This window comes from Canis lupus, chromosome 7, assembly GCF_003254725.2.
Source record: "Canis lupus dingo isolate Sandy chromosome 7, ASM325472v2, whole genome shotgun sequence".
NCBI classification, from domain to species: domain Eukaryota; kingdom Metazoa; phylum Chordata; class Mammalia; order Carnivora; family Canidae; genus Canis; species Canis lupus.
The window spans coordinates 24,010,323-24,023,536 of record NC_064249.1 but is presented as its reverse complement, the minus strand read 5'-3'; the positions used below and the strand labels follow the sequence as shown (position 1 = coordinate 24,023,536).

The 13,214-nt window shown below is 49.8% G+C and overlaps 1 protein-coding gene across 44 annotated transcripts in view; it reads left to right on the top strand.

The window, feature by feature from the left end:
* Window positions 1-969: 969 nt before the first annotated feature.
* Window positions 970-13,214, top strand: part of TNN (tenascin N) — a 62,640-nt gene continuing 50,395 nt past the window's right edge. For all 44 annotated transcript variants that reach the window (XM_049112231.1, XM_049112218.1, XM_049112258.1 and 41 more), the window contains exons 1-4: window positions 970-1,066; window positions 10,038-10,469; window positions 11,122-11,403; window positions 11,971-12,234. In XM_049112231.1, the coding sequence (XP_048968188.1) occupies window positions 10,064-10,469; window positions 11,122-11,403; window positions 11,971-12,234 (952 nt within the window). In that variant the 5' untranslated portion in view covers window positions 970-1,066; window positions 10,038-10,063. The remainder of the gene's footprint in view (window positions 1,067-10,037; window positions 10,470-11,121; window positions 11,404-11,970; window positions 12,235-13,214) is intronic.

Below are 13,214 nucleotides of genomic sequence, written 5' to 3'. Positions count from 1 at the left end.
AACCAAGATAGGAAGAAGTTAAGTCACAGGTCACTTGCAAGTAGCAGATGCAAACTTCAGATATAGGGAACTTGACTCTGGATGTACCCTCACACTTCTGGGGCAACTGCTCCACCCCCCGTCTCTCCTGTCCTTCTTTCCTTCCAACAACATTCAGTGCCTACACAGGTAGGCTGAAACATATTGGCTCCTTCCACTGTGTCACAGATCTGCATTCTAGAACCTACTTCAGGCAGGGTAGAGGTGGGGTGGAGGGTAGAAAGGACAGTGAGTGTCAGCCATGGCTCATTGGAATAGATCTGGTTCATAGAAAGAATTAAGGTCTGTCCATCTGATGGCAGAAGAGGAAGGGGCAACACTCTGTTTTCCTGGTGATGGAGCCCTTCTGTGGCTGGTGTGCGGGAGGCCTCCTGGAAGGGGTAGGCCAGGGTGGGCAGTGGAATCGAATGCCTAGGACCTACTGTTCTTGCTCCTAGAGTCCTCAGAGCCTCATTCACTCAGAGCTGTGAATTGATGGAAGGAGGAGATGGGAGGTTGCAGGAAGCTCTGTCCCTGAGGGTCTCTGCTCATTTCTTTCTGTGCCAAAAGTCATTTCATATTTAAAAAATCGTAGGCAATTAAGTCCCATGGTGCCTAAGACAGAAAAAAAAAAAAGAAAGAGACTGTATAAAATCTCTTTCAAACTCAAAGACCCAGCTCCTGGCCAGGAGACATGCAAACTCTTTTAATAACCTTATTCTGGATCCACTTAAATGGAAACAGTCTCCAGTATTTTTAGCTGCTGCGTAATGGATGTAAAAAAGAAGGGGGAAATGTGTACGGTTTTTCTTCCCTAGTTAGAATACGAAGGAATTGCTCATTATCTCTTAACTGAGTCTCTTATGAGAAGAGGGAAACACCCCAGAGTCCTCATTGGCTCCTCCTCTGGCCCCAACGGGATTTAAACCCAAGGAGGGAAGCTCAGAGGGGAGAGAAGGCTGGAAGGAGCAGCACCGAGTTCTGCAGCACAAGGGGCCCAGGTCCTGAGTGACAGAAGTGTTGGAGGTGGTGCCCAGCAGCCTTTGAGGTAAGAGCACCAGTGTCTGAAGGCTTTACCTATGACAAGGAGGAAGGTGGCTAGGTGGGAATGAGCTCCTGAGCCTGAAAATCCAGACAGCGTAACCAGTGTCCTATTACTTCTGGTGGGAAGGAAAACCCAATTAGGAAATATTTTCCAGGACCCAAGCTACATGTCCTTAACCAGCAATATACTCGATACTCCAACAGGACTGAGTGCAGTCATCATCTTACCTGATCATGCTAGTCTGTGTGTTGTAGGAAATTTCTGCCTGGGGTAATAATAGATTTTTACATACAATGTTTTCTTTAAGTTTGGTGTGTCCTTCTCAGCACTATTTCTTTGTTGGCTTTTTAAAACTATTGCTACAATGTCAAAGTAATTTTTTGGTAATTTTTCTTACACCTCACTGTTTAAAAGAATTCTAAAATGAAACTTTGATTTTAGATGTGATCAGAAAACTATTCTAACTTTCCCCTTTTCTGGATTTTGCATATGCCAAGTAAGATGATATTTGCAAATGCACTTGAAGAGCTTTGAAGTTTTTTCAAACAGTTAATTTTTTTAGGTTTTCTTTCTTATTTGTAAGAGGACAATTTCCTCCTCCAAAATTCCCATGCCATGACCCTTGCAATGCCTCAAGAACACCCATTGGAAACATTTCAAGAAACTATGTGGTGAACCAGTTCTTGGGGGTCTCTTTACTCACTTATCTATTTATTTTTGTGGTTGGGAGAGAGTTGAGGGACTGGAGAGAGAGAGAATAAATGAGAATAGTCACCTAAAAGCACAAAACTGGAGTTGCTGATATAAGCATTAAAGAAAGAACAAATCCTAATGTGAAAATAACAAACTAGGTTAGCTGCAGTGCCTAATGTCCATGGGCTCTTTGAGGAGCCAGCCAGGAGCCAGGTGACCCCTGCTTAGCCTGGACTATAGACTGGTGGCCGGCTAAGCACAGAATCTGCATGAGAAGAATTTGGTGTTTGTTGGAGACTCAAAGTCCAGGTGATGAGGCTGGGAGACAGACTCTTAACATCAGTTATCATTTTTTCCAAGGGGAGGAGGGAATTCTCCCCACAGCCCCAAACCAGACATTCTTTCATTCAGCTTTGAGTCTTGCTATGTCCCCAAGTTTATGGCTATAGCTGAGTCCTGAAGAAGGCAAAATGGGGCAGGATGACTTCAGATCATCTTGTGGCTTCTGGTTTCTATTCCAGCATCGTTCTGTGGTTTGAAATGTAGGGTAGGCTGAGGTCTGCTCTGGAGAAGACGCCTTTAGGAATCATGTCAGTGGAAACTCTTATCCATCCACTGCTCATTCCAGAGCCTTGGCTCCTATAGGGTCTGGGTAGAGACGTGAGATCATGGTTTAGGTTCTGGAGCAGTATCTGGAGCCACCAGTCTGTGAACTGACAATGCTAAGATCTCAAGCCTGGTCCCTGAATGGCCAGGAGCTTTGCAGGGTCTCACCACAGTAGACTCACTGCTAATGTCAACCAGCCACTGTCTGAATATGTGCTGTTGGTCTCAAGGGAAGACCAGAGAGTATGGATGGAACCTAGCGTCTTTGGGAGAAGGCTGGCACTTTAAAAGTATTACAATAAGTGGAAAAGCATACGTTAAACTAAGGAAAGGAAATGCAACATTTTCGTAATATGCCTCGCTTCATTATCACTCAGCTGAAACAGTTTGTCATCAGAAGCTCCCTATACCTGTGTGTCTAGCAAAGTGATGCTTTAAAACCATTCTGGAGATTGGCTGTGTGGCTGGATGTAGGGGAGGCAGGTCTTGAATTTATGCTCCTGTGCCCATTTCATCTTCTCACTGTGCATGAGCCTGTGTATGCCAATGAAAGTGAATGGAAGGGCTTTCTGTGAGAAGGGGATTCATTCCCATGGTGTAAATGGACATTTTTGCTTGATGCTCAGGAAAAGCATTAAGAAAGCTTAGCACAGAGCCTGGCACATCAAAAGAACTGAGAAAATGGAAACTACTATTGTCACCCATTTGAGCCCCCATAAGGTAGATTAATATTTGGTTGATGGAACAAAACAACCACACCAGCTCGTGACCACCCCTGAAAAGGTGATTGAGTGCTGAGGCTGGAGCAGAGACACCATGTGTTAGCTTTTCTAGCTTACGGTATGTGAGCAGATTGGTGGAAAGAGCTCTTCAGGAAAAGGGGTCTTGCATGGCAGTGTGAGTCATCTACAAGGACTTTTTGGACACTCATGGGTGTGGTCTACTAGATCCAGAAGAGCGGGGGACCGGATAAGCCTTATCCCATGAAGCCAATTGTTCGTTCTCACCCATACTTGGTGTTTCATATCCTATATGGTATACCTGTGCAGAGAGTTCAGTGTCACAGGGACCAGAAATAAAAGTGATCGTAAATATTTGGTTTGTCTGGAGTGTGACCTAGCTGAAAGAGCACTGTCTTGTGCATCTCACATGCTTGCATTACCGCAAGAGAAAGAGATCAGAAGTGAAATCTCTTATCTCTGAGATCAGGCTGAGGTGTCAGGCTGAGGGTGAGCCAGGCACCCAAGAACTTGCTCTTCTGGACCAAGTACTTGGGCCAGAAGACGTGGGGGTCACCTAGGGCCCAGGCTGTAGATTAGGGGCAGAAAATGTCCGAGAGAGTTTGGGGAAGGAGTGACAAGTTTGCCAGGTGGCATTTGTGACATCAGTGCATCCCTACCACCATGTGCCCCACTTTCCTTCATGGTTCGATGATATCCACCCTGTGATTTGGGGGCAGAATATTAAAAAGTATCTTTTTAACTCTACTGGAAATGGATGATACAATTTTTCTAAAACCCAAAGCAGTGCTCTCATTTGCTTGTGGTTAATTGTAAAGGCAGGATGAGGTAATACGGGAACCAAAGAAAGCCCTGAATTTAAGTAGAAAGATTTGTAATGGTGGCTAGAAATTGGCTGCCACTCTTTTTGTTGTAAGTAATGTATTTTATTTCTGACCAGGATGTGTGTCCTTCTTGGGGAAAACGAGGTGATGTGTAGACCATCTGCCCTAGGATAGGAGAGGACCATCTAGGACACAGGCTCTATCCTCTTCTTCTGGCCAAGCCTCAGTTGACATCTGTCCCTATAGACAGAAGTCTTGGTCTGCTTTGTGTTTCTTGGGAAGGCACTTCTCCACATCTCATGAGAAGCAAGCAGGATTTAACCTCATTGGGGGAAAAACAGTTCTCTTTCTAGGAGATCATCCTTGGCACTGCTCAGAGAGGAAGTGCAGGCATAGGATTTAGCTACTGAGCAATTCATATTGACTTGAGCACCCAGTAAGCTGTGAGTTTCTCTTATTTTCAGAAGAATCTCTCTTAAATATGATAGACAAGAGGACAATGATTTCTTTCTCACATGTAGTAATCTTCTCACTGGCTTTTTTTTTTCTTTTTTTTAATTTGGGAGCAGTACAGATAGCAGAGAGATGAAGAACACAGATAAGGAGAGTGGACAGACCTGGTGTTTGATCTCAGCTCTGTTGCTTATTAGCTGTGTGCCCTTGGGCAAGCTACTAAACCTCTCTGAACACCTGTAACAAAGAATGAGATCAATGGATTCTCAGGATTCTGAGGACTAAGTGAGAATAACATTTATAAATTGCCCAGCCCAGTCCCCATCGTCTAATAAACACATATGCGATAAACCTAGGTGCTATTGTTACTTAGTACACAAACCATTACCTTGGCCAAGATTGTGCTATGAGACTAGAGATACAGAAGGGATCAACATATTCATAGCCACTGCCATGAGTGAGATTATAGGGATGTGTAGGTGAAGAACACACATAGATTTTGGAGCTATCAGTGTTTGGCTGGAGATTGAAGCCACGGGGGTAGGTGTGGCCATCAAGAGAGAATGAACAGAACACAAAGGTAAATCCCTGTGATATCAGTATGGTTCTCAGGGCAGAACCAGGGGAACCATCCATCCAGCTGATGATCAGCATCACACACCTCAAAGGGCCTTTCTCGAAAAAGCAATACCAGGCAGCATTTGTCTTGAGTCTTAATATGCCTCTGCCCACCCCCCATCCCCACCTCCCCAGATCCCCTACCATCCCTCCTGCAGTCAGAATTAAAGACAAGAGGAGAGTCAATGAGACTGATTCTCAGGGACACCTGGTTTCCTGTAGGCACATTCCATACACGTAAACCCCCTTTGTCTCATACATTCCTACAGCATTTGCGAAATGTTTTCTCAGCAGAAAAATCATCCCCATTCGGAAACTTATCCTGCATTTTCCTGGGTGACATTTGCTGCCCTGTCCGCCCCCTCCCCACCCTGCCGGAGCTCTCTGTCTGTGGTCTGCTGGCCGTGCATACTAAAGGCATTGGTGAGGTCATCCCTTCCCTGTGCTCTTACGCAAGGGCAAGGCCGTCTCTCCTGCCACGTGTTGGAAGGAAAGCCAGCAGCTTCTCCTCTCGCTCATTACACTTGACAGAAGTGCTAGATTGAGGATTCCTCCCTCCCATCTTCTTTCGAACGATCACCCTGCCCGGGGAAATCTGAGCTCAACTCGGGGAATCCAAGAGGCTGCAATTAGCGAGGACATCTTGTAACAAGCGACAGGCGGCAGAAGGACAGGCGACACCGAGGGCTCCTATGAGGGCTTCTGGGGTTTCTCATATTCCAGGCTTCCAAAAACAAACAGTGAGACTGGGCTTCGCGCAGCCTTGCTGCGGTTTATGGCAAGAGTCTGTGGCTGTTTTGCATTCGTGCAGAACTTCTTCAAAAACCCATCTGTACTCCATTTGCGTCTCAGAAAAGAGTGAGCCATGGGGTGGGAGCGGGGTTTGGATGGCAGCAGCGGGCAGGGAAGTCTGAGTCCGCTTCCCTGTCTCCACCGTTGCCTGGGAAGGGGATTCATGACACTGAAAACTCCATACAAAGAAGTTGCCTTAGAGATCAGTGTGTGTGGTTATTGGGGGGTGACAGAAATACGGGGGTGGGGGGTGGAGGGCTCAGTTAGTGGACCCTGTGTAGATGGCTTTAAGTTCGCAGCCCTGCACTTTTGCTGCATAGTCAAAGGCACATTGCCTCATGCCCCCAAGTCTCATTTTCCCACCTTGGGGAGGGAACAGATCGATGTGAGTGATGGTGTTTTCATGGGGTTGAACTTTTGAGGACAGCAATCGTGAAATATCATTATTTTTACCCAAAACCTGCCTTCCAACGTGCTCTACTGGCCCTCCTCACCCCCACCCCCCTCCTCTGACAAAAATCCCAAGCAGATTCCAGAGATTTGCTGGTCACTTTTGGGACTGGAAGAAAACTCTTTTGTGAAGGGGAGGTAGATCCCAGTAGGAGAGCCTCAGTCTCCCATCCAGGCCACATGTTTTCTTTCCACCCAGCTCAGGCCTGATGCTGGAATCTGCAGATGGGCAGGAGGGGAGGGGTCCCTCTGGGTCTGGTACCTTCCTTCCTCCACTGCCTCCCCCACCTGGCCTGGCTGCTTCTGGCTTCCCCAGCTTGCTGACTGAGGCAGGGAGGCAAGTCAGAAGGGAACAGGTATTTTTATCTAGTTAGAGCTGCTATGATGGTTTCCTTCTAGTTATCGATGCCTTTGTTGTGGCAGCTGCTCCCAGTGCTGGCTCCACCTGCCCCCACTTGTGGGAATCTGTTGTGAGTTTTCCAGACCCTCCGCATTCTACCCTCTGGGTACGTCCTCTCATGGTTTGCCCACTGGGGAGACACACTCCTGCTGAGCAATAGCCCCTCAGCTCTGGCCCCCAGCTGCCTTTTATATGTGGCATAGACTTGACCTATGGCAGGATTTCTATATTCTTGTCTCCCCAAACTCTTGGGGGCACAGTCTCTCCCACCATTGCCTCCTCTGATCTCTGCTGTGCAGGCTGTGCCAGGCAAACACTCACCTCTGAATTCCTCTGGGCAAGAGGCAGGTACTGGTCTCTCTGCCCTCCACCTTCTATGTAAACCAACCTACCCCCAGAAAATCGCCAGTAAAGCATTTCCCTTTAGAATGTGTGGGCGCTTATTACCCACTGTGCAAATCCCATGACAAGGAATGTCTCACTGACCATTCTATTACCTCAGCAAGGTGTTGAGTCCAGTTCCTGGGACATAGTAAGTGCTCAGAAAAGGTGCATTATTATAATTTTTAAAAAGGTTTATTTATTTATTTATTTCTTGTGCATGAGCGGGGGGAGGGGCAGAGGGAGAGGGAGGAGAGAATCTCAAGCAGACTCCACACTGAGCACGGGGGCTCTGAGACTGGGCTCAATCTCATGACCCTGAAATCATGACCTGAACTGAAATTAAGAGTCAAGTGGTTAACAGACTGAGCCACCCAGGGGCCCCAGTTATTATTATCCATACTGCATGCTTTGAATTATAGGAAGAGCTAAGAAGGAGTGAGTGGGGCAAAGGGATGATATGAAGAAGAACTCTCCTTTGATGCTGCTCTGTTTAGATCAGAGTGGTAGTACAGCCCTTGGGTAAAACCTTAGCACAGGGCATCTGCCCAAAGGAGGGAATCACATAGGGAGGGTATACGCTGAACTCTTGTGTTATTTGTGTCAGAATTTCATATTGATGCAGAGCAAACACAGGCTTACAATCTGATGGACCTAGTTTTGAATCCTGACTGTGCCATTTACTAGTTGGATCACTCCTGGTTTCACACCTCATTGCTCACCCAGGATAAGCAGAGTAGCACTAATCTTGTTTAGCAGCTCTGAAGATTAACTATGAGGATTAATGTACCTGGCCAACGCGTGGCACAAAGCAGCAGCTTGACAAATAACATGTAGTATTATTGTAATATTATTATTGTTATCTCTAATAATAATTCAGCCAGGGATCTTCACCCCCCACTTCTTCATACTAAATAAACGATGACTCTTAGAAATCAAAGATTTTATAAAGTATTAGAATTGGGTTCAATGATGCTTTCTTCCCTTTCTGACCAATGGAGTTATCTGCCCAGGTCAACTCTCTTGATGGTGTTCTGCTGACTGTGACTAATGAGTAGGAAAAGGGGCGGCATCTGATGATGGCCTGAGGAGGGCTTCTAGGATGTAGGCAACATTAGAGTTCTTAGCTGGGTGGTGGTTCCATGGCTGTTGCCTTTATAACAATTCATTAAAATGATGCCGTTTTTGTTGCATGCTCTTTTCAGGATAGATATCACCCTTCATAATAAAAAAGGATGAGAAAGAGAAGGAAATCACATTCAGTCATTGATTAAAACCAAAACCTCAAATATTTATTGAGCACTTACTGTGTTCTTGGTATGGTACAAAGTGCTCTCCACATATAATGCGGTGAAGCAGGTGTTAACATTCCCACTCTATCAGATGAGGCTAATGCTGGGACAAGCAGTCTTCACAAGGCTAGACACCTAGCACCTGACTTGTCTTTCCAGAAAATTGTCACTGCTTCTCACAGTGGGGACAGAGAGCTTGGGCTTCAGTCTTGAAGACTTGGGACTTTGCCACAGGAAAGGACTAGGCTACCTGACTTCAGTCTCTGTACAAATGCTTGAGCATCTTGAGTTGGTCAAGAAGCAGCCCTACAGCTCTAGCTAAGGGGTGCCATGACAGCCCAGCAGAGAGGTGTTCTGGTGAACGCGTGCCCCTAAACAAATGTGAGGCACCACCTGGGTCTCCTGTGGTCTGCCCAGTCTCGGTCTGAGAGTGGTCAAGAACGTGCCATCCTGGGGGCACCTGGGTGGCCCAGTGGTTGATGTCTGCCTTTGGCTCAGGTCATGATCCTGGGGTTCTGGGATTGAGTCTCACATTGGGCTCCCCACAGGGAGCCTGCTTCTCCCTCTGTCTGTGTCTCTGCTTCTCTCTGTATGTCTCTCATGAACAAATAAATAAATCTTAAAAGAAAAAAAGTGCCATCTTGGGATAGGAGCTGGGGAGAAGCATCCTGTTGCACATTGATGGAGCTGGGGGCCAGGCTGGAGGTGAAACCTAACAGCCTGTTCCTGCTCCAGTGGCCTGACTGACAAATCAGGCCTGCTGAGCACTGACAGATTTGAGGGTGACTGACCCCTCAGATTGTGTGACTCTGTGCTCCTGCCTTGGGAGGGCTCCACAAGGAATCGGCCTTGGGTCCTGTGCTTAAGAGGCCGACAGCTTCATGGGGAGACAAACTGTGTATAAGAGTAACTATAACACAAGACAAACCATCAAGAGGCCCACAGAGGAACAAATCCATTTCTCTGAATTCTCAGCAGAAGGAGAGCCAGTAGTGTCCAGCTGGAGTGACACAGGGGACATGAGAGAGGGCTTCACGGAGAAGGTATTTGCGTTAGAAATTCTGGTCCTTTGTTGGCTTACAGGAGTCAACAGGCAGAGGTGGTAAGCAGAATCCTGGCCCGGGATCTGAGTACAGGCTCTGCCCTTCCTGCCCGTGGCACCCGGGACAATGTGTTCAATCCCGTGAGCCTTGGTTTCCTCATGTGTGCAAAGCTGCATAACATAGTGGACATGGATTAGCATGGACTCTGGAGCTGGACTGCCTGGATTCACATTCTGCAACTCTTGGCCACTTGCTGGTGGGCAAGTTATTTTAGGTGGCCAAGCCTCAGTTTCTGCATCTGTAAAATGGGGTAATAATAGGAGATTTCACTAAAGATTGTTGTGAGGATTGCATAAGATAAAACATGTAGAACACTTAGGAAAAGGCCTGCCTGGTACATAGCCTGCTCTCTCTGTAGGTGGTGTTAATGGGGCAGGTAATATTAGGGGTGTGGTATAGATTAGGGATGGGGGGAATCGAAGCCCGGTCACAGTAGGACAGGAGGCAGGAATGGGTAGTGTGTGAGAAGAAACAAAAAATTTAGTTTAGATCCTCAGGAGCCACAGGGTGAAATATTTCTGCTGGTTTCTCAGCCTCCTGTGGGCTCCTAAAATCTACTCAAAAGGCCAATTTCCATCAGCAAATATCCATGGTTTGTCTTTTGCATCTTTTCTGGATACAGGTCTCCTAGAGGGTCTGCTCCTGAGGATGGGTCTCCAGGGGACATTCTGCTTCCCCCTGGGGCTCCTACTTGGCTCTGTGCTTTTGGTGGCATCAGCCCCAGCCACTCTGGAGCCTCAGGGCTGCAGTGACAAGGAGCAACAGGTCACTGTCAGTCACACCTACAAGATCGACGTGCCCAAGTCTGCTCTGGTCCAGGTGGAAACTGACCCTCAGCCCCTTAGTGATGATGGGGCCTCGCTCCTGGTCCCCGGGGAGGCTGAGGAACAGAACATCATCTTTAGGCACAACATCCGCCTGCAGACACCACAGAAGGACTGTGAGCTGGCAGGCAGCGTCCAAGACCTCCTGGCCCGGGTGAAGAAGCTGGAGGAAGAGATGGCGGAGGTGAAGGAGCAGTGTAATGCCCAGCGCTGCTGCCAAGGAGCTGCTGGTGAGCTTGCCACCTGGTATTCATTCAACAATTATTAATATTTTTTAAGATTTTACTTATTTAGTCATGAGAGACACAGAGAGACAGGCAGAGACATAGGCAGAGGGAGAAGAGGCCTCCTGTGGGGAGCCTGATGAAGGAGGGACTCAATCCCGGGACCCCGGGATCACCACCTGAGCCAAAGGCAGAAGCTCAACCGCTGAGCCACCCAGGTGCCCTCAACAGACAATTGATGGGCCCCTTCTATGGGCCAGATGTTTCCCATGAGCCTGGGGTGCTCCCACCTCACTCTGGGTTTTCTCGGGGTGTGAGGGGGTCTTGTCCTTGGCAGTAGCTGCAGGAAGTACCCGCAGGCCTCAGGAGACAGGGGCCGGGGACTCCCAAAGTGAGTCTGGACTCCTGGGTTTCGGCTTGTGGGCGCTGAGAGACCAGGGGATCCAGTCTCTACTGGGAGGGGAAGCAGCAGCGGGGGTGGGGGTGGGGGGGGGGAGCTAGGTCAGAGTCTGGCTCAGGTGGGAAGGGGCAGCGCCCTGTCTTCGTCCTGGGCCCTGCCTCCTTCAGAGAACGCGTCCTGCCAGGACCCAGCGGGGGCTCCGGGGGGCGCCGGGGGGCGGGGAGGCCCGCACCCCAGCCCGCTCTCCCCTGGCGGCAGGTGCGAGCCCCCCCTGCAGCGGCCACGGGAGCCTCTCGCCGGACACCTGCGGCTGCATCTGCGACGAGGGCTGGGAGGGCGCGGCGTGCGAGCGGCCCGCCTGCCCCGGGGCGTGCAGCGGCCACGGCGTGTGCGTGCGCGGCGTGTGCAGGTGCCACGAGGACTTCACGTCCGAGGACTGCAGCGAGCGGCGCTGCCCCGGCGACTGCAGCGGCCACGGCTTCTGCGACACGGGCGAGTGCTACTGCGAGGAGGGCTTCAGCGGCCTGGACTGCGCGCACGGTGCGAGCCCCCCGCCCCCCCAGCTCCTTTCCCGGCCCCCGCGCCCGCACCTTTAGCCGTGGACACGCGGGCTCCTGCGCGAGGACCCGGCCTCCACCCCCCGCGCCCCCCCCCCCCCCGCCCGCGTCGTCGGAAGCCCTGCAGGGCTCGGGAAGCACAGATGGCTGGTCCCCCCCTCCGTGTGGGAGGCAGGGCGTCGGGGTGGGGCCCGAGGAGTTGCCGTAGCAACGAGTCCTAGATGATACTGACGCTGCAGGTTTGAGGACCAGTGGCCGTCTGCGATCTGATGCAGCCTTGCGTGCATCTGTGCGTGTGTCTGGGGATGTCTGAGTCGGTGCTAACACCCAGCCCTGTAACTGCCCGCGGAGGGCGGGGCGGGGGTAGCTGTCCAGAGCCGGGCCCTACACAGGCGCTGTGTGCCCTACACCTGCCACCGCAGGTGGGTGGATGAATGAAGGGGCAGGATTTGGCTGGCACAATACTATATAGTCGGTGACTCCACGTTGGTGATGCATCTTTGTCCCTGTTTCCCCACCCTCTTCACACCTCTTCCTGTTCCGCATCCAGTGGTGGCTCCCCAGGGCTTGCAGCTGCTCAAGAGCACCGAGAATTCCCTGCTGGTGAGCTGGGAGCCCTCCAGCGAGGTGGACCACTACCTCCTCAGCTACTACCCTCTGGGGCAGGAGCTCTCTGGGAAGCAGATCCAGGTGCCCAAGGAGCAGCACAGCTATGAGATCCTTGGTTTGCAGCCTGGAACCAAGTACATAGTTACCCTGCGCAACGTCAAGAAAGAAGTTTCCAGCAGCCCACAGCATCTGCTTGCCACCACAGGTGAGGGAGTGAGGAAGCGGCAGGATGCCTGGGGTTTCCCAGGAAAGGCCCCATTTTAAATATTTTCTTACGTTGTCCCCACAAATACCCTTCTGCTCCTCCGGAGCATTGTCCTAATTTGGAGTTGAAAAACATAGCCACTGCAATCCTAGTTTCTGGAGAAAAAACTCAGTCCTTGCTCCCTTCTCTCAGCTCCTCCAAGTCAGTGATAGAGCCTACTGGATTGGGGCTCAAGGGGTATTTTCTACCCCCGAGATCAGTAAGGCCTGATTGCCCTGCAGCCACACACACCCAGGCCCTCTGAGCCTTTGAGGCCACTCAGCAGGTTTGAGTTGGGGTGGGTGAAGATTTGCCACCTGTATCAGACACATCTCTGCAGGAAAGAGTGAACAGCGTAATTGAAGATGGTTTAGTGAAGAGGCATGAATGGGTAGGATTTGGCTGGTACAATGCTCTAGGACTAGCATCAGTGGGGACCCACCCCATTCTGAAGGGGCAGGGATGGAAATTGGGTCTCAGACCCAAAAACAGCTGTAGGAGAGGGCTGCCTGAGGAGGTACTTTTGGTACAGATGTAGGCATTCCACCATGACCTCACTGGGAGGGAGGGAAGGAGATCAGTTGCCTGACTTTCTATACTGCCCTCTGAGCTTCTGGTAACTCACTGGCTGAATGTAACAAGAAGCCAGAGGGCAAGGGGATCTGACTAACACAATTCATAGAGGTCATAATCTGGGACACACAGCAGGACAGGGGATGGATCTGGAGGGACAGAGTCTCTGGTGTACCACCAAATGTTACCAAAAGGTTTTGGAAAGACAAGCCTCACTGCTTACTGTTTAGAAATTCTTATTTTCTCATGAAAGTTCTTTTTTTTTTTTTAAGATTTTATTTATTTATTCATGAAAGACACAAAGAGAGAGGCAGAGACACAGGCAGAGGGAGAAGCAGGCTCCATGCAGGGACTCTGATATGAACTCG